Source organism: Malaya genurostris, chromosome 3 (genome assembly GCF_030247185.1).
Source record: "Malaya genurostris strain Urasoe2022 chromosome 3, Malgen_1.1, whole genome shotgun sequence".
In the NCBI taxonomy this organism is placed as follows: Eukaryota; Metazoa; Arthropoda; class Insecta; order Diptera; family Culicidae; genus Malaya; species Malaya genurostris.
In genome coordinates this window covers 276051574-276079199 of record NC_080572.1, presented here as the reverse complement: position 1 = coordinate 276079199, position 27626 = coordinate 276051574, and the positions used below count along the sequence as shown (strand labels likewise).

General features: G+C 39.3%; 1 protein-coding gene across 14 annotated transcripts in view; it reads right to left on the bottom strand.

The window, feature by feature from the left end:
- LOC131439036 (potassium channel subfamily T member 1) overlaps positions 1–27626 on the bottom strand; it is a 440000-nt gene that overhangs the window by 45888 nt on the left and 366486 nt on the right. For all 14 annotated transcript variants that reach the window (XM_058609546.1, XM_058609553.1, XM_058609541.1 and 11 more), the window contains 2 exons: positions 25881–26090; positions 25632–25785 (listed from right to left, as the gene is read on the bottom strand). In XM_058609546.1, coding sequence (XP_058465529.1) covers positions 25632–25785; positions 25881–26090 — 364 coding nt within the window. The remainder of the gene's footprint in view (positions 1–25631; positions 25786–25880; positions 26091–27626) is intronic.

Genomic DNA, 27626 nt, shown 5'->3' with positions numbered 1-27626 from the left:
CTTCTAGTTCAAACACAAAAATGCCTTCAACTTTTCATTTGATGTATTAGGAAAATTATGATGCTGAAAATCGTTACTAAGACTCGGACATTATTATAAGCAAATTCCGACAAAAATCGATGCAATCTTCAATTGAATCGATTCGCTCTCTGTATTAGTTAGTAAGTTAGTATATAAGTTTCTTTTCCCCATTACACAATACAAGTAGGTTTAGAATTTTCCCTACACAAAAATCTCAGAATTGCGGAAGCAAATGATGTCCTCATGGTAACAACCAAATCATATATATAATAGGGCTGAAAAGTCACCACTTGTGGCTGAACACAGAATTTAAATCTTAATAATTTAATTTTGACTCATATTCCAATAAATAGTTATTTAAAAAAAATACTCGGACATCGACTAGTCCGAGTCTTAGTAACGATTTTCAGCATCATAATTTCTCGGATTTGCACTAAAATTCCCGACTTTTTCCCGGTTTTCCCGGTCACTTGCCACCCTGGTGTGGGTATGTGTCAAATAACGTCACTATACGTATAAAAAAATCTCATAATCCCATAGGTTGCTATTGAATTTCACACCGTACTTTAGAGCGACGAAGGGTTAAATTCTTCTATATTTGACTTAAAACTGATTCAATTTGTAGGCTATATTAGTTACTTACTAAACGAACCGACTTTGGCTATACTGGTTCCAAGTTCCTGATTCCAGAAGTACCAGAAATAGTGGTCAACAAGTTTAAAATAAGACTAAGTTACAAATTGAAAAGGTTATGTTAGTTTATACCCAAAGAAAGATTTTTATTTTATTCAAGATTTCTTCACAGAATCTTCTAGTGATATTTTTGAAAATATTAGTAATATGAGAAAGGCATCATTACACCACTAGGTGGATTAAAAAAGGTTTGGAGAAGTTTACCAAAATCAGCGAATTTGAACAAACTCAGAGCAATATTGAAAATTATATGTTATAATTTGCATTTTAAAATTACTATGACGTTCCGATTGACGTTTTTGTCCACATACAACACTATTTTTTTCTATCTCTTAAGAGAAAAAAGTTTTTGAAATCAACTTTTATCGTAGTAGGTCTCGAACATTTTTATTGCAATCAAATGAGGAGCTATACCTCTGTGAATGAGTTCTCCAAAGAAACTATAAGTATTGGATCAACGGTTCAAGCAGTTCACGTTTTTGTCGTTCCAAACCATTGTGCCGTGGTTCCTAAATATTGGTTTTTGGGTTGGTCATTTTATATTGATTTGTTACAAAAACTAAAGCATGTTTTTTCAAGTCACGAATTGGGAATGGTAGCTGTGTAATAAATTTTTTCTTCATTTTCCAAAAAGTGTCCGGCTGAGCCCCGGTCTCCCCTATTGATGCAAAAATTTCAGGGTAATGCTCGCATTGGCATCTTGATCCAATTCACACTGAACTCGTTCGATCAATTTCTTGAACGTATAAGGACTGGAGTGAGAAGTGAAAGACCACATCCCGAACTGAAACCTTCTTCTTTTGCTCGAACGCCTTCAGTATACGTTTATCCAACTGAGGGTTAGCAGGAACTTTTTTTTGGACCCGTTTTCGGTTTATCCTCAAAGGTGTTATTCTCACCGAACTTCCTGATTGCATTTCGCACGGCTTTTTCACTTACTCCTTCCATTTTTGCTATCTTTCTCAGTGACAGTCCGCGTTCTGTGAACCATTTGTAAGCATTGCGAAATGGCAGCGGTTTTTGGTTGTGTCCATACTTTCTGGGACAGTCTTTATGAATGAAGAGAAAGGCATTATCACACCACAAGGTGGATTAAGAAGGGTTTTTCTTTTCCACCTGCGACGTAGGCTTTTTTGCAGTTTGTTTCTAAACAAACTCAATAACAAGTATTAAATATGTTATGCGTATAACGTAATCCTAGTGTGAATAGTGCGGTTTTAACTTCATAACAGATCGGCTGAAAAGTTCGTATCGTTTCTATGAGAGGGAGCCACTAGAATTAAATCCATACCATTTTCAGTTAGTACCAACCTTCAAAAGATACGTGTATAAATTTGACGGCTGTCTGATTATTAGTTTGTGAGATATTGCATTTTGAATGAAGCTATTTTTGTTATTGTGAAAAAAATGGAAAAAAAGGAATTTCGTGTGTGGATGAAACACTACTTTTTGATGAAAAAAAGTGCCGCCGATACCAAAAAATGGCTCGATGAGTGTTATCCAGACTCTGCACCGGGCGAAGCAACAATTCGTAAGTGGTTTGCAAAATTTCGTACTGGTCATATGAGCACCGAAGACGATGAACGCAGTGGACGTCCAAAAGAGGCTGTTACCGATGAAAACGGGAAAAAAAATCCACAAAATGATTATCAATGACCGTAAAGTGAAGTTGATCGAGATAGCTAGAAGATATCAAAGGAACGTGTTGGACATATTATTCACGAATATCTGGATATGAGAAAGCTTTCTGCAAAATGGGTGCCGCGTGAGCTCACAATCGATCAAAAACAACAACGAATTGATGATTCTGAGCAGTGTTTGGAGCTGTTATATCGAAATAAAACCGATTTTTTTTCGTCGATAAATAACAATGGACGAAACATGGTTCCATCACTTCACTCCGGAGTCCAATCGACAGTCAGCTGAGTGGACTGCACGCGATGAACCGAACCCAAAGCGTGGAAAGACTCAACAATCGGCCGGTAAGGTTATGGCGTCTGTATTTTGGGATTCGCATGGTATAATTTTCATCGATTACCTTGAAAAGGGAAAAACCATCAACAGTGACTATTATATAGCGTTATTAGAGCGTTTGAAGGACGAAATTTAAAAAAACGGCCTCATTTGAAGAAGAAAAAAATTTTGTTTCATCAAGACAACGCACCGTGTCACAAGTCGATGAAAACCATGCTGAAATTGAACGAATTGGGCTCCGAATTGCTCCCTCATCCACCGTATTCTCCAGATTTGGCCCCCAGTGACTTTTTCCTGTTCTCAGACCTCAAGAGAATGCTCGCTGGGAAAACATTTAGAAGCAATGAAGAGGTAATCGCGGAAACTGAGGCCTATTTTGAGGCAAAGGACAAATCGTACTACAAAAATGGTATCGAAAAGTTGGAAGATCGCTATAATCGCTGTATCGCCTCTGATGGCAATTATGTTGAATAATAAAAACGAATTTTGGCAAAAAAAAATGTGCGTTTCTATTGAACGATACGAACTTTTCAGCCGAACTGTTAAAGACTGTCCCAGAAAGTATGGACGCACTTTGATTTCGCTGTAAATAATTCACAAGTGTTAGATATTCAAATTTTAATCGATATACTGATAAACTTAGATTACAACAACAGAATATTATTCTCAACATTTGCTACTTAGCCATTGTAGACTAGCTGGTGCACCTTCTTGCGAACGTTCCTCATAAAATTCCGTACAAACTTCTTGGCGACAAGTTTTGACACTTTTTTCCAATCTTTTTCGAACTGTTGAATGGTTTCTGCTGCCGAGACATGATTCCTAAGATGTGCCTTCGTTAATGCCCAAAATTCCTCAATTGGTCGAAGTTGTGGGCAATTTGGTGGAAAAAACATTTTTGGTAGTTTGTTTCTAAACAAACTCAATAACAAGCACGAAACCACCCGCGATCCCATTTCAACCAGAATATTAGTTGATTTTCTGAATTCGATTGGTTTAAATTTGGTACAACTAATCGATTGTTGTTTTAACTAAACTGTCATTTTTGTTTTTCGATTAGCAGAAACGATGGTTGAAACAACTAATTAAACTGTTTGAAAAAAAATGCTGTCATTTAGTGAGGACACATACCTTTCAATTTCAACAAATATTTTAGTTGAAATAACTGGTATTGTTATTGAAACAAAATTCTGTTAGTTGAAACATAAATCGGTTTTATTTGCTTTAGACATTGCAAATAGTTGAATCAACTCGAACAATGTTATTGATTTGCGAAAAAAATCAAAATATATTTACTGATACACGTCATGATCTATTTAAAATAGGTTCGGTATGTTGAGATTCACGAAATAAATATCGTTGTTAAAATATAAACAGTATTTTATATTGACATGTAATATCATTAGGGCTGGGAAAACCACCGATCACTGCTGATTTCAAGTGATCTTAACCGAAGAACAAATTATCATTACGAAATCAGAACTGATCTGATCTCTAAGTGATTTTGGTTTTTGTATGATCATGATCATGTCTAGTCGAGATCAGTAAAGATCTAAATTCTTTAAAATTACTTCTGATTCGATCGGAAATGATTGATGTAGAAAAGCGTTTTTAATCAGCAAAAGTGCCCGGAGCGAAATTATTAAGTTTACCTAAAATAAGTATTAAAAGATGAGCCTCATTGCCGTTTCAACCTTCCGAGCGAACGGACGTGCTTTGTGTTTACTGCGAAAGCGTTGAAAACCAGTGCCGTGTGTGATAACGTGACCGGACGATCAAAACTAGATTATTTCGCTATTGTGTAATAGACAATAGTGCTTTTTTCTGTGAGAGGTTTTTTGCACATTATACACTGAAGCAGTGCATTGTTGTGAGCGGACGATCGAAACAGTACCGTTAGCCGGTGATTGTTTGATCGATCAAGGCCAGATCTCAGTGGCCATTGTGATTATACTGTGCGGATTATAAGTGAGTGTACTTTTTCTTCTCGGAGGTTTTTTGCACACCCTCGAAGCGGCGATACGCCGATCGACGAGGGCTTGGCCTTGGTGGCCCCCGTTGGATTAAAAGTTAAGTACTATTATTTTGTATATTTTTTTTCTTCTTCATTCGACCGTTCTATTTCCCCCCCCCCCCCCCCCCCCCCCCCCCGTATCATTTATTTCTGCGCGGAGGTAGCTCCGCGACATGTCAAATTTGAATCCCGACCCCTCCGTTCTCGATGATCAGATGGAGACTTCTGTTGGCAGCAATAAGTCTCGCATAAAGAGCTATCCCGATGGGCTTGCACTCTCGGCCGGGCCTTACTCGGTTTATTTCCGGACCAAGACTAAAGAAAAAAATTGAATATTTTGAAAATATCGCGGGATCTGACCTCGCGATACAATACTATAAAAAGTATTGATAAAATACGCCCAGATAAGCTCAGGGTTCTGCTGACCAGCTCAAAGCAGGCTAATGAGCTCGTTCAAAACGATCATTTTACGCGGGAGTACCGCGTCTACGTGCCAGCTCGCGAAGTAGAAATCGACGGTGTGGTCACCGATCCGAGTTTGACTTGCGAGGACGTTCTTAAGTACGGAGAGGGCTGTTTTAAGGACCCCTCACTTAAGAACGTCAAGATACTGGACTGCAAGCGATTGCATTCAGTATCGATCGCCGGGGATGAAACAAAGTCTTATCCCCAATCTGACTCTTATCGTGTGACCTTCGCCGGCTCTGCTTTGCCCAACTACATTTTTTTGGACCGGGTTCGTCTTTTTGTACCTCGAGTAATGAACTGTACCAATTGCAAACAATTGGGCCATACAGCTTCTCATTGCTGCAATAAGCACCGGTGTGCTAACTGTGGGGAGGCTCATGCGGATGGCTCTTGCGGTAAGGATGCTGAAAAGTGTCTCTACTGCAAGGAGGGTCCGCATGACCTAATGGCATGTCCCGCGTACAAGCTGCGAGGAGATCGGATGAAGCGTTCCCTGAAGGAACACTCCAAGCGTTCCTTTGCCGAGATGCTTAAGAGTGCCACCCCTCCTAAACAGACAACGAACCCATATGCCTGCTTGTCAACTGACGAGAGCGATTCTGACGACCCTTTGGAAGGTCCATCTTCGGCGGTCCCTCATAGCTGTAGGAAAAGAATGAATAAATCCTCTCATAAGCTACCTAGTAAGGGTTCGAAGGTGTCTTCCGAAGGGCTTCGAAAAGTTACAGCTAACGGGAATCGGGACAAACAACCGAAGCAAAAGGCTCCTGGTCTCGGAAAACTCAGTTCCGAGATGGAATTCCCACCACTTCCCGGGACAACAAAATCCCCAAACGTCCCTGAAAATCTACCAGAGAACCAACTAGGTGCTGGACTTATCAAGTTGTTGTGGACTGGATTTTTACAACTTTTAATATTTCTGACCCTCTTAAAAGCATTTTAATTGCTTTCATGCCAACAGTAAAAACATATTCAAAGCAGTTGACTGCAAATTGGCCCCTTCTCTCAGCGATTGTATCCTTCGATGGCTAAATCATCCATCGAGGTCACGGATCTAATCACTGTTTTACAGTGGAATTGCAGAAGTATCATTCCAAAAATAGATTCTTTTAAATTTTTAGTAAATAATCTGAAATGTGACGCATTTGCATTGTGCGAAACTTGGCTAACTTCTGAAATATCCTTAAACTTCCACGATTTTAACATTATTCGCCTGGATCGAGATGATCCCTACGGAGGAGTACTTTTGGGGATCAAAAAGTGCTATTCTTTTTATCGAATTAACCTCCCCTCGATATCAGGTATTGAAACTGTCGCATGTCATGTTTCAATCAAAGGCAAGGATCTTTGCATTGCTTCAATCTATATTCCCTCAAGAGCCTCGGTTGGGCATCGGCGGCTCAGTGATATCATAGAACTCCTTCCCGCACCGACGTTGATTTTAGGAGACTTTAACTCTCACGGTACGGGATGGGGCTGTCTTCACGATGATAACAGATCAACTATGATCCATGATATCTGCGACAACTTCAATATGACAATCTTGAATACGGGAGAAATGACACGGATTCCTGCACCACCAGCAAGACCAAGTGCGCTGGATTTATCCCTTTGCTCGACATCGCTACGGTTGGATTGCACGTGGGAGGTAATTCCTGATCCCCACGGTAGCGATCACCTACCGATCGTAATATCAATCACCAGCGGCTCAAAACCATCGAAGACAATCAATGTTTCGTACGACCTCACACGAAATATTGATTGGAATAGCTATGCGACCTCGATATCTGAGAAACTTGAAAGAACTCAACAACTTCCTCCGGAGGAAGAGTACACGTTTTTGGCTGACTTGATTCTCGACACCGCGACTCAAGCTCAGACGAAACGTGTACCCGGCGCGAAAACTAACATCCGTCCTCCCAACCCGTGGTGGGACAAAGATTGCACAAATTTAAACGCGGAGAGAGCCTCCGCGTACAAAATATTCAGAAAAAATGGAACACCTGATAATTACCGGAATTACGCGGCGTTAGACGTTAAAATTAAGAACTTGATTAGAGCTAAGAAACGTGGTTACTGGCGTCGGTTCGTAGACGGCTTAACAAAAGAAACATCTATGAGCACTCTTTGGAACACAGCCCGACGAATGCGCAATCATAACACAACGAATGAAAGCGAGGAATATTCTAACCGCTGGATTTCTCTAAAAAAAGTATGTCCAGACTCCGTTCCGGATCAGAAGATCACCCGCGCCGCGACACCAAATACAAACGAAACACCGTTTTCGATGGTAGAGCTCTCACTTGCGCTCTTGTCATGTAACAATAAAGCCCCGGGATTAGACAGAATAAAATTCAACTTGTTGAAAAATCTGCCTGATCCCGCCAAAAGGCGCTTGCTGAGTTTATTCAATAAGTTCCTTGAGGACAACATTGTTCCACATGACTGGAGACAAGTGAAAGTGATCGCCATTCAAACACCAGGAAAATCAGCCTCCGATCACAATTCGTATCGGCCGATTGCTATGCTTTCCTGTATCCGGAAATTGTTCGAAAAAATGATTCTCTTCCGTCTAGACAATTGGGTCGAAACTAATGGCTTACTTTCAGATACACAATTTGGTTTCCGCAGGGGTAAAGGAACGAACGATCGTCTTGCGTTGCTCTCAACAGAAATTCAAATGGCATTTGCTCGTAAAGAACAAATGGCGTCAGTTTTCCTAGACATTAAGGGGGCTTTTGACTCAGTTTCTATAAATATCCTATCTGAGAAGCTGCATCAGCATGGTCTTTCGCCAGTTTTGAACAACTTTTTACATAATCTATTGTCTGAGCAACACATGTATTTCGCGCATGGTGATTTGTCGACAATACGATTCAGTTACATGGGTCTTCCTCAGGGCTCATGCTTAAGCCCCCTTTTATACAATTTTTACGTAAACGACATCGATAAATGTATCAACACATCTTGCACGCTAAGACAACTTGCCGACGACAGCGTTGTGTCTATTATAGGACCCAAAGCTGGCGATCTGCAAGGGCCGTTACAAGATACTCTTGCCAACTTATCCACATGGGCTATTCAAATGGGTATCGAGGTCTCTACGGAGAAAACTGAGCTGGTTGTATTTTCAAGGAAGCGAGAACCAGCACAACTACAGCTTCAACTAGGGGGTGAAAACATAGCTCAGGTCTTCACATTCAAATATCTCGGGGTCTGGTTCGACTCCAAAGGCACCTGGGGATGTCACATTAGGTATCTGAAACAAAAATGCCAGCAGAGAATCAATTTTCTTCGTACAATAACCGGAACTTGGTGGGGTGCCCACTCAGGAGACCTGATCAGGTTGTACCAAACAACGATATTGTCCGCTATGGAATATGGATGCTTCTGCTTCCGATCCGCCGCGAACACCCATTTCATTAAGCTGGAAAGAATCCAGTATCGTTGTTTGCGTATTGCCTTGGGTTGCATGCAATCAACTCATACGATGAGTCTTGAAGTGTTGGCGGGCGTCTTACCGTTGAAAAACCGGTTCTGGGATCTCTCATATGGTTTGCTCATTCGCAGCCAATGCAGCCAGGAAAGTATCCCCCATATTTCCTGGGGAAAATACGGGAACACTTGCGAACTTTATCTGAACGGTCTTATTCAATATCGTTAGTCTGGGTCCCTTCGCATTGTTCCATTCCGGGCAATGAAAAGGCAGACTCATTGGCTAAGGTGGGCGCATTAGAAGGTGATATTTATGAAAGACCAATCTGCTTCAATGAATTTTTCAGTATTTCTCGTCAGAAAACTCTCGAAAGTTGGCAAACTTCATGGACGAATGACGAACTGGGACGATGGCTACACTCCATTATTCCTAAGGTATCAACGAAACCGTGGTTCAAGGGGATGAACGTGAGTCGTGATTTCATTCGCGTTATGTCTCGGCTCATGTCAAATCACTATACATTCAACGCACATCTCCGGCGTATCGGGATCGTGGAGAACGGGCTCTGCACCTGTGGCGACGGTTATCAGGACATCGAGCATGTCGTGTGGTCGTGCGTAGAGTATCGCGACGCCAGATCGGAGCTATTGGAATCCCTCAGGGCCCGAGGTAGACCGCCTGAAGTTCCGGTTCGGGATGTGTTGGCGAGTCGGGATAGCTCATATATGCTTCTGATATACGAGTTTCTCAAACACATTAATATACAAGTGTAATCTGTTACATCTTGCTTAGAATGTTCCTCCTATTTATCGACGTTATTTCAACTGTGGCTAAGAATAATTTTCACCTGCAGGTTCGACACTAACTTCCGCCGATTATCCCGATTCCTCATCTGTCCACCATCTTCATCGGAACTAACAAGATCTTTTTGCTGTCACTAACCTTTTCGCTTCCCCCCTCCCCGTCTCTTCTCCATCTCGATGTCAACTAATTAGATCTCTGTCGTTCTTAGTCATTTCGTTCCCATATCCCCATTTTACTTCGTTTTCCGCAATATTTACTTCTCTATATTTTTTCGTTCTCTTATGTAACATCACCATCATCGCCCACGAAAGGCCGCTCTATTCATGCGGGCCACCCGCCGGGTATTCGTAGCCTGGGGGTGTTTCCCGCGGACCCACATGGACCGAGGGATGCGGCCAACGTCATCTGGAAGACTCATGATATATTCCATCCACCGGCCGGTGCCGATCGCCAGCTGAAGGTTGGATCTACCAAAGTCGACCACTGCGACCCCAGTACAACATTATCCAATTATACTATCCTAGTTTTAAGTTAGTCGTTAATAAAATTAGAAAAAGTCCTTGGCACCTTAGAGCTTAAGCAGTGGGCCTTAAAAATAATTATATTATTAAATAAAAAAAAAAAGATGAACCTAAAATGAGTATTCACGGTTGAACTAAAGTTATGCACTGATAATTTTAGTCAATTTATATGAGCTTGGCTGCATCAACCGCTGGGAATTGGAATTTTGCGACGGCAATTCAAACGCTCCATTCAAACGCAGCGCGTTCTGTGTGTGTTGGAACCCTTCGCTCCTGTTACTTTTATAAATTAAATTCATGTCAAAAAGCGTTTTATTGCTAATGCATGATCATCATCATCAGTATCAAACAGCTGGAAGTAAAACAGTCTGCTGGAAGTAAATCAATGATCGAATTTGAAGCATAAAATATTTGCGCATACCTGAAAGATTACGAGATGATCATTCATTAACATTTTCTAATTTGTCACCAAATCTTTTTCATCTTAAACACGGTTAACTTTATCACAACACCGCTGTTAGATAAACACTTGTTATCGTGAATTCCTCAAATCGAATGAACACAATTTCACCAAACGCTTTAATCATCGATGTTGTTTTCATTGACATTTTGAAGCGACGTGAACAGAATTCAACTAAAAAATTATTATTATGATTATTGTTTTGCTTTCAATTGTCTCCGGCATTTGACAGCATTCAAAACAACATATTTTTCAACTACTTGAATATATGCAAATCAAAATCCATATTGGTTGAATCAAAAAGAAATTAGTCAAACCAACTATCGCAAAAATCAAAAACTGCGATATCGCAATTTTATGATCGAAGGGTTCTCCGTGAGTATTAAATATGTTATGCGTATAACATAATCCTAGTGTGAATAGTGCGGTTTTAACTTCATAGTACTATCGTTAAAAAATGTTATTTTCTGCAGGTGTGAACACAGTATAAAGAAGTTTGTTGTTCTGTTGAGGTTTTGTTCTGGGCCCCTGCCGAAACGAAATCCTGGGCTACGGGCCTGTGTGTGACCCAAAAGAAATACTAAAAGTTTGGCGGAGCGTGAAAATATACTTCTTCAATTTTTTTACCCATTCAACATTTTCCCACTCTAATACCCGTATTATTTGTCGAACCTGCTTTCAACTTTCCTATCCACAATCAAACGCTGGACAAATGATTTACAAACACAAAACATGGTACTTTTCGACACGTTGGCAAGAACGCGTACTGATAAATTCGGATTCTGCTACCTTTCATACAGAATAAGTTTTATTTGACAGTATTTTGCTGAATGTAACATAAATGCACAACATGTACCACGAAATAAAGTGACAGAGTTTCAGCTGTCATATGGGTGAAAAGTTTCAGCAATTTGTGACCTATTACAAAATCTACACTGAAATAAATGAGTTCGAAATTTAACTCGGACCAGTTTTATACATTCAAGTCTTGCTGCCACGTTTCGTAGAAGAACTGAATGTTCTATTTTGAAAGGAAGTCTTCCTTTGTTACCGTTTCCTCCATATTGAGCTAGTTCAAAAGTAGTTTTTTCCCCATCTAGTATTGTGTCTGACAGATGGATAAAACCCTTCAAATGTAATAATCTTGCAAATTGAAAGAGCCTTATTTGAAATTCGAAAATCAAATAATCTTCCCTTTAAATCGAAGCAAATGTTGATAAACTAACTTTTTGATCTAGTGACGACATGATGATGACGCAAAACTGCTGTCCACCTCACAGTACGGAAAGGGACAGCATCAATGAATCTAGTTTGAGATAAAAAGAGAGTGAGAAAAAAAGCACCACTGCACTGTTATCGTGAGCATCCGTTCCACCTAATTGCTAGTGTGAAACAAAGGCAATCAACTTTCCAGTAGGTAACAGCGACGACTCAGACTGCCACTTGCACTGATAGGTGGCGCAACGTGCGGCAACATGAAATTGCACTTTCTCTCTTATATCTCGGTCTCTGATGATTGCACTTTCGGACGTCATTAGCAGAGATCCATGCGTGACGTGGTTGTAATTGGACTGACCGGAACCAAGCCCAAGAATGCTACTACGTATAGTTCGAATGAAATGGACGTACGCTCGAGAGTCCACGGTCGAGTGCATAGTTATTTATAGAGAGAGAATCTCTCGAGACATGTGCCAGATGCCAGAGAAGCTCAAGCCACTTTCCATTGCTCCCTGGACCCTAGAGCCTGGACCCGGGCACAATAATTTACGCAAGTCCCCCTGCTCATGATACAAATTGTCATCATTCCAGTTATCTTCTCTCTCTCTCTCTCTGTCTGTCTGTCGGAGGAGGAGGAGAAGGATTCCTAGCTAATAATGCAGCCCAGTCAGATGGAGTAATTGAATTACTAGAATGGATGGCACAGGCAGTGATGATTTATGAACCCTCAAACGGGCTGAACTGCCTTCTGAAAGGCTCAAGTGATTTTCGAGGGTGATTTATCCTCATCTTCCCCTCACACTGCCGAACCATTGTCATCATCATCATCATCATCATCATCATCATCATCATCAGTCGATGTCGATGTCGTCGGTGTGTTCGCCAGTGAATTTGAATTTTGTCGTGTGTTGATTTTGTGCTCTCAACTAGGCCATTCATTTCCACTTTCCGACTACAAACGAAATGCATGCAAAATGTGCTCTGGGGAAATCGATTAAGTGTCGATCGGTTGATAGGCAAGCAAACGCCGGGAACCCGGCAAGGGACAGAACCCGGTACACAGCTTTTTACTTTGATGAATTTGCATGTTACCAAGCCAAAGCGTTTGATGCGGTGTGACTGAAAGTGATTAAAAATGCATAAAACACTTTCAACGGACCATTTTTTTTCCTTTGTTGGCTTCGTGCACTGAATTTTTCAATAGTTTTCTGAAAAACACAAATAATGATGTAACACTCGCAGTTTCTGTTCGTCATAAAGGAATTCACTTCAAGTTTTTATTTTCCATATTACGGATTGTTCGATTTAGGTCAAACCGGTGCACCGTTTTATTCTACAGCTTGTTGTCTTCTAATGCCCTTCTCATAGAAGTCATAGTCTCTGTTGTCGAAGACTTTCTTATCACGAAACAAATTTTACAATGCATGGAAAATCTGGTAATCGCTTGGAGCCAGATCCGCACAATTTGCTGGATGCACCCAAAACTTGCTAGCCAAGCTTATGACGAGTTACTAAAGACGTAGTTGGCCTGGTATTGTCCTGATGGAACACAACATCTCCATCTGTTTGCTATTCCTAGAGGTTTCTGATCAATTGCCAGCATGGGCGGCAAGTTCCAGTGCTTTGCCCCACCATAGTTGCCGCACCTGATTGCCAGCTTTAGGCGGTCCAAGTGTAAATGGTACAAATCTATATACACTGAAGTCTTTTTTTATGCGAGCTTACGTACCGCATAAAAGAAAACCGCATAACTTTGAAAATTCGCATAAAAAATCGCATTACTCTGAAACTTCGCGTACAAAAACCGCATTACTCGCATAAAAATAAAAAGCATAAAAAAGACCTTAGTGTATATATATATATATATATATATATATATATATATATATATATATATATATATATATATATATATATATATATATATATATATATATATATATATATATATATATATATATATATATATATATATATATATATATATATATATATATATAAATGGATGTAAGTTTGAATGTTTGTAACGCCATAGCTTCGGAACTACTGAACAGATTGCCACCAAACTTGGCGCAGGTACTTTTTGTATTTCAGAGATGGTTTAAGGAGTATTTTTATAGGGGAGGGAGCGTAGCAAGTGTCATTAACAGGGGGGGGGGTCTGGAAAAAATTCATATAACTTGAGAAAAATCGATACGTTTTGAAGATCATAGAAACAATTTGCATACCTTGTATGACTATACGGGGGTGGATGTAGCAAGTGCCTTTAAAAAGGGGGGTGTAATGTTGAAAACAACATAACTCCGAAACTACTAAACGGATTGCCACCAAACTTGGCACAGACACGTCTTGCTCCTCTGAGATGGTCATAAGGGAAGGGAGCGTAGTAAGTGTCATAAAGAGAGGAAGTCACGAAAAATATTGTCAAATTTGAAGAAAATCGATACATTTTTAAGACCATAGAAACGTTTTGCATATATTAGGAATGATTAAACACTGTCCCAGAATGTATGGACGCAACCAAAAACCGCTGCCATTTCGCAATGGTTCAGAATCTGTCAATTTTTATGGCTGCGTCCTGTTGTTTACACTCTTCTCTAACCACTTGTGCAGTTGTTTATTCGTTTTCATTAGTTTGTTTCGAAATGCGTGGACTTTCAGCAGAACAACGTCGAAAAATTGTGTACAAATGGTGCACAGAACGGGGAATGTCACTGAGAAAGAAGCAGAAACAACCAAAACGTAGTCCGAAACAAGAATCATCGATCAGGCCGAGGGTTCGAAAGCTGTACAATACGATTCTTGCTGGAAATTTGAACTGCATAATCATGGACGACGAAACCTACGTGAAACTCGATGACAAATCCTTTTCGGGACCACAATATTATACGGTGCGAGAAGGGCAAGTGTTAAACCAGTCCGAGACATCGATTGAAGTCGAAAAATTTGATAAGAAAGCTATGATCTGGCAAGCAATTTATAGCTGCGGTAAGATTTCGAAACCCTTCATCACCACTGCTTCAATGAACAGCGAAATATACATCAAGGAATGTTTACAAAAACGACTTCTACCCATGATTGGAAGCCACAGGATCCTGTTGTCTTCTTGTCAGATCTTGCTTCTTGCCACTACTCGAAATCAACGGTAGAATGGTATACTACAAAAAATGTCACGAGGGCACATCCTAGGAAACATGTCTCGGCAGCCGAAACCGGTTTTTGTGATTAAATTGTAAACAGTGTGAGATAACTCTAAAGAACTGAAAAACGAAGTTTACCAAATCTTTTGGAAATAATTGGTAAAATTCATCACGCTTGCTTGCCTTTTTCGCACCCGGACGACGGGTTTGAGGTAGTCAAGCACATATCAGTTCCAATTATCTACTGGACTAGTATCAAAGGTAATTGGTTGATTGAAAATCGTTCATTTCTTGTGGTGTTTCAGACGAAACTGGATGTCGAGGTGAAGTTCTCCCACCAACATCAGTAAGAACGAACCAAGTGTAAAGCGTGAAACGCTCAGGTCGTACTTTCCTTTGGACATCAATCGTCGGGAGCAGCAGTCGCCAGTAATGAGAGCAGACCTTTTGCGTGGTACAAAACCTCAAACGCTTGGGTCACAGAGCCAGTCACTCTTCAAAGAAGATTGTAACATCCTGCTGCTGGTCGTTTGCATTGGAGGAAAATGCAACGAAAAATGAACAACAATGGGGAACATTATGCAAAATCAGCCCTTCTAATGGCTCCAAATTCTAAATCCAAGTAAGATTGCTTTTTTTGCAAATCGGTAATTAAAACCATCAGTGTAGTGCAAATCTAGGGTAATTTGATTGGCTTTGTGCGATTTGTGCAGTGCAGAATTCGCAACAGTGTTTAATTTTTTTTTTTTCATAAATACGTATATTTCTTAAGGCAGTTTACATAAGTTTTTCTTCGCCGTAGCATCACTTTTACATAATATTCTTATCCTAATTTAATTCTAACATAGTCACAACGTTTTGAATTTATTAAAACATATTCTCTTATAGCTTAAATATCATCTTAGGTAACTCGTCATTAATTATGAAATCTACTCGGAAATATTATTTGAACCAAACGATTAACTTCTATAAATTATAAAATAAGCTGTTATTTTCAGACATTTTGTTGATAATTTCATAAACTGTTTCGAGTTTGTTTGTATCATTACATAATTTTTATTCTAATTTAGCTATTGGTTGAACTCATGGACGCAGCTGGGATCAGAACTAAGTCTTGAAAGGGGCCTTTATTAAATTGAAACTCCAATTTTCTTTATGAAATGATAAATAAGTTTCATGTATGAAAGGTCACGACAAGCAAGAATGTCTCGAATTGGGATATTGGATAGTTTACCTTGGGTACGCAAAGAATTTATTAGTTGAGATCTGACATCACGATACTCCACGCATGTCCAAACGACATGATCAATATCCCGATAACCTTCTCCGCAAGCACAATGATTAGTCTCGGAGAGGCCAATTCGAAGGAGATGTGCATCTAACGTGTAGTGATTGGACATGAGTCTGGACATCACACGAATGAAATCCCTACTCACATCCAGTCCCCTGAACCATGCCTTTGTCGATATTTTCGGAATAATTGAGTGCATCCACCGACCCAGATCATCTGTATCCCAAGATGCTTGCCAGCTGGCAAGTGTTCTTTGGCGAGACGAACTATAGAATTCGTTGAAAGCAATCGGTCGCTCATAAATTTCACCCTCAATAGCACCACGTTTGGCTAAATTATCGGCTCTTTCATTGCCTGGAATGGAGCAATGAGCCGGGACCCAGACTATAGTGATTAGATAATTATTATTCAATATGTCGTTCAGACACTGTTTTATTTTACCCAAGAAAAACGGTTCATTTTTGCCAGCAGCGATTGAGCGAATGGCTTCAATTGCACTCAGACTATCTGTGAAGAGGAAATAATGGTTTGGAATTAATGTGACGATTACACTCAAACTATAATGAACTGCTGCTAGCTCTGCTATATAAACAGATGCAGGTTCTTGAAGCCTAAATGAGGCCGAAACATTATTGTTGAACATACCAAACCCTGTCGCTTCTTCAATTCGCGATCCGTCCGTGTAAAACATTTTCTCAGAGTCAATATGCCTGAACTTACTTGAAAATATTTTTGGGATTTCCGTCGAGCGTAGATGATCCGGGATTCCACGCACTTCACGCTGCATGGATGTATCGAAAAATAAAGTTGAGTCAGGGGCACTTAGGATGCTGACACGGATAGGAATATATCTTGAAGGGTTGATTTCCTGTGACATATGGTTAAAATATACTGTCATAAATTTTGTTTGAGATCGAAGCTCGACTAGTCGTTCGAAATTATTAATTACCATGGGATTCAGCACCTCACATCTTATTAGCAGGCGTGATGAAAGCTCCCAAAATCGATCTTTTAATGGAAGAACTCCCGCCAGAACTTCAAGACTCATTGTATGTGTCGAGTGCATGCAGCCTAAGGCAATTCGCAAACAACGGTACTGAATTCGCTCAAGTTTGATAAAATGAGAGTTTGCAGCGGAACGAAAACAAACGCATCCATATTCCATCACTGAAAGTATCGTTGTTTGATACAATTTTATTAGATCTTGCGGATGAGAACCCCACCAAGATCCTGTTATTGTTCGAAGAAAATTTACTCTTTGTTGGCATTTCGTTATCAGATACCTAATGTGTCCTCCCCACGTGCATTTGGAATCGAACCACACCCCGAGGTATTTAAAAGTTAAAACCTGTTGGATCATTCTTCCCATCATATGGAGCTGAAGCTGCGCGGGATCATGCTTTCTTGAAAAGACGACTAACTCTGTTTTCTCCGCAGAGAATTCGATACCAAGATGAACAGCCCAAACGGACAAGTTATCTAAGGTATCTTGCAATGGTTTATGCAGATCAATAGCTTTGGGCCCAGTAACTTTAACCACGCCATCATCTGCCAATTGCCTTAGTGTACATGGGGTTACTAGACAGCTGTCAATGTCATTCACGTAAAAATTATAGAGGAGCGGACTGAGGCATGAGCCTTGCGGGAGACCCATGTAGCTAATTCTGAATGTTGCCAAATCGCCATGTGAAAAATACATGCACTTCTCTGACAAAAGGTTGTGCAAATAATTATTTATAACCGCTGGAAGTCCATGTTGGTGGAGCTTGTCTGAAAGAACATCAATGGAAACTGAATCAAATGCTCCTTTAATGTCTAAAAATACAGATGCCATTTGTTGCTTTTGAGCGAAGGCAATTTGGATGTCAGACGAAAGTAATGCAAGGCAATCATTCGTCCCTTTATTTCTACGGAAGCCAAACTGAGTATCTGACAACAAACCGTTCGTCTCGACCCAAGTGTCGAGACGTCGTAGAATAATTTTTTCGAACAATTTTCTGATGCAGGACAACATCGCAATGGGTCTATATGAGTTGTGATTGGAAGCTGGTTTCCCCGGTTTTTGAATGGCGATAACTTTCACTTGTCTCCAGTCAGGTGGAACAATATTTTGCTCAAGAAACTTGTTGAACAATTCCAACAAACGTCTTTTTACGAGGTTGGGCAGATTCTTCACCAAGTTGAATTTAATTCTGTCCAACCCTGGAGCGTTATTGTTACAAGACAAGAGTGCTATAGAAAATTCCATCATTGAAAATGGATTATTAATAAAACCATTATTTGGAGGAGATTCCCGTATAATGCTCTGCGTAGGAACAGAATCTGGGCAAACTTTCCTAGCAAAGTCAAATATCCATCGGTTCGAGTATTCATCACTCTCATTGCCCACGTTACGATTCCTCATTCGTCTGGCCGTATTCCAAAGAGTGCTCATTGAGGTTTCTCTTGACAAACCTTCGACAAAATGTCTCCAATAGCTACATTTTTTGGCTCGAAGTATGCTCTTGTACTTGGTTTCTAAAACCATAAGTTTTTCAAAATTCTGAGGAGTTCCTCCTCCCCGTTTTAGAAACGTCTTGCAAGCATTTTGTTTTGCGAGTTTAGCCTCTGAGCACTCTTTGTCCCACCAGGGGTTGGGAGGCCTTCTGTTAGTCGTTGGCCCAGGAAAGCGTTTAGTTTGGGATTGTTCTGCTGCCTCCAGAATCGAACAAATGAGGAAGTCATATTCTTCAAGTGGAGGGAGCTCTTCCATTGGATTCAAAATACTAGAGATTCTACTTTGGTATTTAATCCAGTCGATATTTTTTGTCAAATCATATGGAATACTAGCTGAATTAGCAATACATTTGTTACAGCTAATTGAGATGATGATTGGTAAATGATCGCTACCGTGTAAATCAGGCAATATTTTCCAGGTGCAATCTAGTCGAATTGATGTTGAGCAAAGAGATAGATCTAATGCACTTGGGCGTGCAGGAGGTCTTGGGATCCTTGTCATGCTACCCATATTTAATACCGTCATGCTAAAATTGTCACAAATGTTTTGTATTAAAGATGATCTGCTATCATTGTAAACGGAACCCCACATCATTCCGTGCGAATTTAAATCCCCCAGAATCAATCGTGGAGCAGGAAGGGCTTCCACCATTTCATTAAGCTGTCGCTGTCCAACTTGTGCTTTTGGAGGAATATAAACCGAAGCTATGTAAATATCTTTGCCTTTAATGTTTATTTGGCAAGCAACAACTTCTATACTAGAAGTTGAAGGGATGTTTAATCTATAAAAGGAACAGCATTTCTTAATTCCCAAAAGCACTCCACCATACGGAGAGTCTCTATCGAGACGTATAATGTTAAAATCATTAAAATTTAAAGCTATGTTTGAAGTAAGCCATGTTTCGCATAAAGCAAATACATCACATTTTTGACTATGCAATAAAATTTTAAATGAATCAAGTTTTGGCATGATGCTTCGACAATTCCACTGCAGGACAGTGATTGTATCATTTGCGGCGGGTGATAAATTATCCATCAAAAGATACAAAACCTGAGACAATTGGCCATTGAGCTGATAACTGCTTCAAAAAATTTCTAGCTATTGGAAGGAATGCCATTATGAGGGTCTTTAAGGGTTCAGATATATTGAATGCTGAGAAAATCCATGCAACAATTTCCGAAAACTTCAGTAATCCTGTTGGTGGCTGTGAAATGGAGCCCACAGGATTATTACCTTTTTCTGTGCTAGATCCTGGATTGGTTTGTGAATTTGACAAACCAGGAGGCACAGTCTTTGGTTTTGACTTTTTTTGTTTAACACGGGGATCTTTTTTTGAAGATGAAACTTTAGGTGTCTTTTTTGGTAATTTGGAAGAAGACTTCTTTCTCTTAACTGACCCTTGGGTAGTGATAAACGAATTACCTTCACTATTTTCGTCAGAGTCAGAGTCCTCTGTTTCCTCTAGATTTGAAAACCCGTTTTCGGTTTCCAAAGGGGGGACATCAATGACCGTTTTAAGCATTTCTGCATATGTGCGCTTAGACCGTGCTTTTAAAGAAAGCTTAATTTTGTATTTGTGCACTTTAAATGCAGTGCATACTGAAATATCCTCATGAGGACTTTCCCCACAATAAATACATTGTTCAATTTCCTTGTTGCAATCATTATCTTTATGAGGTCCTTCACACTTAATACATTTTGGTTTATTGCTACAGTAAGTAGCTGTGTGTCCGAATTTCTTGCAGTTCGTACAATTCATTACATTTGGAACAAAAAGCCGAACAGGGAGGCGAATTTTATCGACATAGACATGGGACGGCAACGCAGATCCGGCAAATGTCACTCGAAACGAGTCTGATGGGCGATAAACTTTTTTTCCCTCTTCATAAACTACTGAGTACAGTTGTTTGCACTCCAGTATTTTCACACCCTCAAGCATAGAGTTCTTGAAACGACCAACACCATGCTTGAGTAAATCATCTTCCGAAAGACTCGCTTCGGTAACAACACCGTCAATTTCGACATCTTTGGAGGGTATGTAAACTTTATACTCTTTAATGAAATGTTCCGAAGAGACAATATCATTCGCGTGTTTCAAATTATTTACCACAACACGAATTTTATCGTTATTTACTTTTATGATCTCTTTGATTGAAGAGTATCGTGATGTCAAACCTTTAGAAATTTGGTAAATGTTTAATGGCTTTGATATACGTCTAAAAAAGACTATCCAAGGCCCAGAAGAGCTCTCCTGATATTTTTTCGTTCGTGTGGGTATCGGATTCATGCTAGGATTTACGTCCATGGATTCATCCATCACATTAAAATTTTTAATCAAACTTTAAAATAAAAAATGAAACCAACAGTACTCAATCAAAAGGAAAAGAAAAAACTTCTACCTTGAAATTGTTGTCTATCTCCGTTGCACTGCCGTGTAGATCCTCGTTGCTCTAGATGTTCTTGTTGGATGCTGATTGTTGGATGTGATGCTACTGCTACCTGACATCCAGCACCACTCGATTTCCGATTTACTTTTGTCTTCGCCAGCTGCAACCAGCGCAGGTCACCGGTGTATACCTGCGTGTTGTATGGCAGTGGAAAGACCGAGTTGTCTTGTCTCCTTCTTCCTTGTGCTCCGCACCGATATGCTTCTGCACCGAAGTGCCTTCGCACCGGTATGCCTTTGCACTCTCCTGCTTCTGTGTGCCTTTGCACTCTTCTTCTTCAATGTGCCTTTGCACTCTCCTGCTCAGCACTTGTGGCTGTATATTGTGGCCTGGGTAGAGCTTGGGAAACGCCCTTTGTTGTTTCCTTCACCAGCTTGGCCCAGCACTAGGGCTCTCTTATGCAGCACGACTATACGTTTTAACGGCTGCTGCCAACAGGTCTCTACCTGTAGTTCAACCGTTGTCGTATTTAACGCGTGTAAACTAACCAGCGTTATTAAACTGTACGCTTCTATACACAACCTTCTCGGATGAACGGCTATTACTGAATGACCACAGTGTTTAATATCATAGAGGATTACATAATTGGGCCCTTCTGAATGCCAGAAATTTATCTCGTACAGCATTTGACAGTTTCTTTCACTGAAATATTCAAATTCGGAATGAGATAGTCGACATCAAAATTCTGTGAACCATAATTGTATACTCAAAGAAGATCATTCGCCTCTTCGGGCCAGAAAAACTTTCCGACCCTATGTGCGGGGTTGGGAATCGAACCCAGGCGGGCTGCATGAAAGGCATCGACTAACCTATCACACTATACCCGTCCCCTTTTCAACCAGTTGTAGTTTGTAGTAGAACTTTCTGCTGATTTGCTATATAAATTGCATAGCACCGACAGAATAGATTCAAACTCAACTCGTCACTCTCCATCACGAACGCCTTCATCAAAGTTTTTTTAGAACCACCATTATTTTATCATAAAGAACTAATTGGTTATTTCGTAATGTTTAATTGTATGTCAGAATGTTTAATGTAACTAATCTATACTTCAGTTTAGGAGTATAGTTTCAAATTCTAGTATTGAAAAAGAATAAAGCTTAATATTTGGAAGTATAAAGAAAGAATGTCAGTTTTATTCGTATTCACGACATCCAGTTGTGTCTCTGACATTACACACCCGTACTGTTTTTTTAAATCAAATCCTATACCTCTTAAAAATAACCCTGTATAAGCCCAAAATAAAGAAACAAAATCGAACTTTTTGGTTTGAAACTTTTCAAAACAATTATTCTTTTAAATTTTTATATCTATTTACATTCCAAACATAGTATCAAAGACCGCGAATAAAATGGTGTATGGGTTTTGATTTCTGATGGGTTTTTGATTCCGAATAGAACAGTCGGAATAATTATGTTTCAACGTTTTTTCAGAAAAAAATCCCCGAAATAGGCTTTGAAAACGCTTTAATTCCCGAAAAATAAAATGCATGCTGAAAATTTACCAAATTGCTCCAGTCTCCCCTACGTTATAGAAAAATTAAGAAAAGTTATATAAAAAAAATTGGATTTTTGTTTTCCAAAAAGGCTGCTTGTTTCACTTTTTCAATGATTTTCATGGTTTGTAGATAAAAGGAGCTTCATGTTTTCAAGTTTTCTTTTGAAAATTAAGACCTTTCTACACAACATATTACAAAATCAACAAAGTGAAATGTTCCGCTGTTGAATAATAATTTTGTGGAAGTTTTAGTTCTTGCATTTATCGATAAAATGTCGACTCGTTTTCGTCTCGTAGTCTGCAATTTTTGGTATGACTACTCCGTTGTACACAACACGGAAACTCTAAGATCCGAAAACAACGGAAATATTAGCTATACATATTTTGTAAATATGATTAGTCAAAATTTGGTGCAATTTAAAACGGAACTGCTTCTGTAAATGGAGTTTTTTTTAAACAAAAAGTGAGTTGCCTAATCTTCACTTTCTATCTAGATATTACTCTTTATTAGACACTGTTACAAAATTTGATAAAAAAATGTCAAGTTGTTCCTGAGATATGGTTGCTCAAAGTGGAACAATATATTCTCGCAGAGTTAAACGATGTGCATTGTAGAGCTGATTCTGTAACAAACAATATTACGTTTTTTTTTAATTCTCTATGAAACCCCGATTATGCTTTCCTTAGAAATTTTTTTTTTACACAAACTCGAACGAAATTTGCAAAAATTTTCATTTCTTGTCGTAATTTATTTACGAAAAATTGGAAAAAATATTTTTTACAATTTTCTCAACGATGTTCCATTCAAAATTTATTAAGCTTCAATCCAATATAATTTTTGCCTTTCTCACATACAAAGGCTATGCAAAAACTGTGAAAACCGACTTTTTAATTGAGACCCGGAAGGCCAAATTTCATAAACTATTCGACTCAGCTCGACGAACTGAGCAAATGTCTGTGTGGGTGTCTGTATGTGTGTATGTAACAAAAATGTGCACTCAATTTTGGAGGAGAAGGCTCGACTGATTTTCACAAACTTAGATTCAAATACAGGGTCTGTTGGTCCCATAAGTAGCTATTGAATTTTACCCGGACCGGACTTTCGGTTCGGGAGTAACGGGGTGAATTGTGCAAAAAAAAGAATAACAAGTACACTCGATTTTTTCACTCAAGTTAAGATCACTCAACCGATTTTGTTCAACTTAAATTGAAGGCTTTGTATTCTCATAGATTGCTATTAGATTTCCACTGGATCCGACTGCCGGTTCGGGAGTTACGGGGTAAAATGTGCAAAATGAACTAAAAACGTGCAATCGATTTTTTCAGAGATCGTTCGTTCATTTTTCACAAGCGTAAGTTCAAATGAATGGTCTTACAACTTCATTAAACCCTACCAAATTTCATCCGGATACGACTTCCGAAAATTTTATTTTGAGGGACGTGTTTTTAGACATGACACGGAAAAATTCAATCAAATACATTCAAATAGCCGTAGAATTCTTGAATCGGACAGATTTGGTTAGTTGATGACCAAATAAATTAATTTTGAGTATCTTCGTTTCAGATTCCAGAAGTATCGAAAACAAAGTGTTCGATACTACAAACCGGTAATCACTCCAATTTCTTAGAAGCGGATGAACCGATTTTTATAATCTTAGATTTGAATGAAAAGTCTCTTGGTCCCATAGTCTGTTACTGGATTTAATTCAGATCGAACTTTCGGCTCGGGAGTAACGGAAAAATTCAAATGAAATGTCTTGTGTTGTCCCATACCAAATTCTTGCATATAATTTAGATTCGACTTCCGGTTCCGGAAATATGGGACAAAATGTGCAAAAAAATGTTAAAATAAGTGCACCAATTTTTCACAGAGATGGTTGGACCGATTTTCACAACCTTAGATTCCAATCTTGTGATCTCATGCAAAAGGTCTTGTGATCTCATGCAAAATTCCTAAATTTGGTTTGGATAGGATTTTCGGTTCCGGAGTTATGGAGTAAAGTGTGCAAAAAATGAAAGTAAGCGTTCTAATGTTTTCTCAAAGATGGCGTGACCGATTTCGACAAACCAAAATTTCAATGAATGGTTTCTATACAAAACTTCTAAATTTCGTCTAGATCCAACTTTCGGTTTCGGAATTAGCGGGTAAAGTGTTTTAAAAATTTTATACCATCACTTAAAGTGACAAAACACTTGAAAAAGATTCTAAATCGACATCAAAACTGCTCGAATCGGTAACCATTATCAGTAGACTGCCAAACAAAGTGATTTTGGTTATTCCTTTAAGAATCGAAGAAAATTATTTTGAAGAATACCACAGTATTATGTATGATAGTATGATTGATATGAGAAAGGCATCATTACACCATTAGGTGGATTAAAACAGGTTTTTTTTTAAATCGATAAAGCTTTTGAGTAACCATATATCAGGAACAATTCGATATTTTGACATAAAATTGACACTGTAGCAGTTTCTAATAAAGAATTATAGGGGACGGGTATAGCGTGATGGGATAGTCGATGCCTTTCACGCAGCCCGCCTGGGTTCGATTCCCAACCCCGCACATAGGGTCAGAGAGATTTTCTGGTCCGAAGAGGTGAATGACCTAAGATGTTAAAGCCTCTATAATTGAAACAAAAAAAAAAAAAAAAAAAGAATTATAGCTACACACAAATTGAAGTTTAGACAGCTCATGGTTTTTTTAATCTACGCTCGAAATGAAGGAACGAAAAACCCCGTTTTTTCCTGAACTGTCATTTTTGTCTTTCGCATAGAGAAAGGCTGTTAAATTAGAGATCCGAGTGTCTTAAGCCGTTCGATTCCATTCGTCGGGATCAGAAAATGTCTGTTTGTTTACGTATGATTTTCTCGGAATTGCCTGAGCCGATTTTCCCAAACTTAGACTCAAATGAAAGATCTCGTGATCCCAAAGTTTGCGATCAATTCTATAAATCCATTCCCAAACTTCCGAGTTGCAAGCATTCAAAATCGTGACAGAAAATTAAGGCGGAAAGGTTTAGATCTTCAACTGACGACCAGTCTCTGATGGAGGACTAAGATATATGTCTAAAATATTCCAATGATTGTAATTACACGCAAAGCACATCAGTCCCCAACAAAATCCTAACCACTATTCGGTGACCACTTACGCAATCTTCTCCGAGGGCGACCGCCACGGGACGTCGTCATCCAGTTCGTCGTCGCTCTCGTTATCCTCCCCGTCGATTCCGTCCTCGCCCGATATGCTGAACGAGGACGACGTAAACATGTCCGGAACCGGCAGAATCGATGGCCGTCGGCTTCCTGGTTTGGTAGATTCCAACCGAGAGCATTATGAAAGAGAAGAAAAATCAATCAATCCCCGTACACCAGAACACGGAAAACCGAAGTGAACCTACCTCGCCGCTGGTTGAGAATGTCGGGACTGAGCAGATTGGGATTGTTGTTGGTCGGGATTTCCAGATGATTGGCCGTGGTGATGGCCGGTGGTCCCAGGGTGGACTGCGTAGTAGCCGTCGTCGGAGTTGTGATGTCCTTCAGGTTCGGTTTCGAATCCGACACGGTGATGGCGTTCGAAGCGGCGTTCGCGGAACTTTCGCTGTAGGTTGCTGTAAGTAGTGGAAAGGGACGGTCAAGATTTGGATTAGACTGTGCGATTAGATCGGGTTTATTCGGTAAGCAATTGGTTGAATGTAATATTTGTTTATGTTGTCATATGAAAAAGTACAAAATGTGCGCTCTGGTGCAGTTTCGATATTTTGTGTTTATTTATTCAAAAAGTACTAAGAGAGAATATAGCTTTAAAATTTAGTAGTGATTAAGCAAAACAATAACAAAATATATATATAAATTTCAAATGTGTATTGATTTCAACGGCCTACTATTCCATCGGGTCGTACGTAAATGTCACATTGTCAAAGCCAAGTCCATACACGAGGTGAGTCACGGCTTTGGTGCTGAATGAAAAGCAAACATGTTGACAAAGTCCGCCGGGGTGAATTTATACGCCGGAATTACAACCGGTAAACCAATTTTGAAACATGATTCATGTGTTAAATTATTCACAGTCATTCCGTTCCGTGTTTCAAACACGGGAAAATGGCGTATTGCGTGAAAAAAGGACGTGGCTTTAATTAGACCAAAACAGGCTGATATTGTCACAGCGATAGAACGGAGAAGGTGTTTGAAAACGCGGGGGTGTTTGTGACGACCCGATTATTTGTTGTTGCTGTTGTTGTTGACAACAGCCGCTGGGGCTGATCCCACAGGTTGAGCGTGTTGACAGTGATAATCTAAATTGAGGCGGATTCTAATGAATTCTCAAATTGAATAACAAGCGGACAAATAATCATGAATGTTTAGCTTTAGTCATGATAATTGTCTAATTCAATTCTATTTGGAGTGGTTTCAAACGAGTGGCTACGACACGGTCTATAAAAAACAGGGTACAGAAACATAAATTGTCATACAGTTTCCAATGCTTTCCAAAAGATGGCGCCAATAACAGATTGAAAAAAATGCAGAACTCATATGGATAGCTTGAGCACAAGTCTACAACGCTACACTCGCTCAACTGGTTATAAAAATGTATTTTTGAAAAAATGTGTCTTTTCCTTGTTTCAAAAGTTAAGTAAAAAAAAAAAAAACAAAAAAACCCTTCTTAATCCACCTAGTGGTGTGATAATGCCTTTCTCTTCTTTCATAACAGTCTCATGAAAATATGTTTCATACATTTATTAAATAATTTTAGACGCCAATTGATTCAGATTGATTCGAGTAGTTCACAAAAGCATGCTTCAGTGTTTATGTCACACAGTCAGCATCATTTTTCCAAACTAGTGCTTGACATTTGCGTTGCCTATTTGTTGCCTATTTGCTAATCTAAAAAAACAGCCTTCTCAGTCCACTTAGTGGAATTTTCATATATCTTGAAAAATCACCATAGGGGGGAGTACATGAAATTTTCGAAATCGAAAAAAAAATTTTTGATGCCAAAAGGCTTAGAATTGCATGAAACGTCGAGATTTAGTGTCATCTCGAAAAATTTTTTTTTTGAAAAAATCGACTTTTTGGGACTTAGAAAAAATATGAAAATTTTTCTAAGTCCCAGAAAGTTGATTTTTTCAAAAAAATTTTTTTTTGAG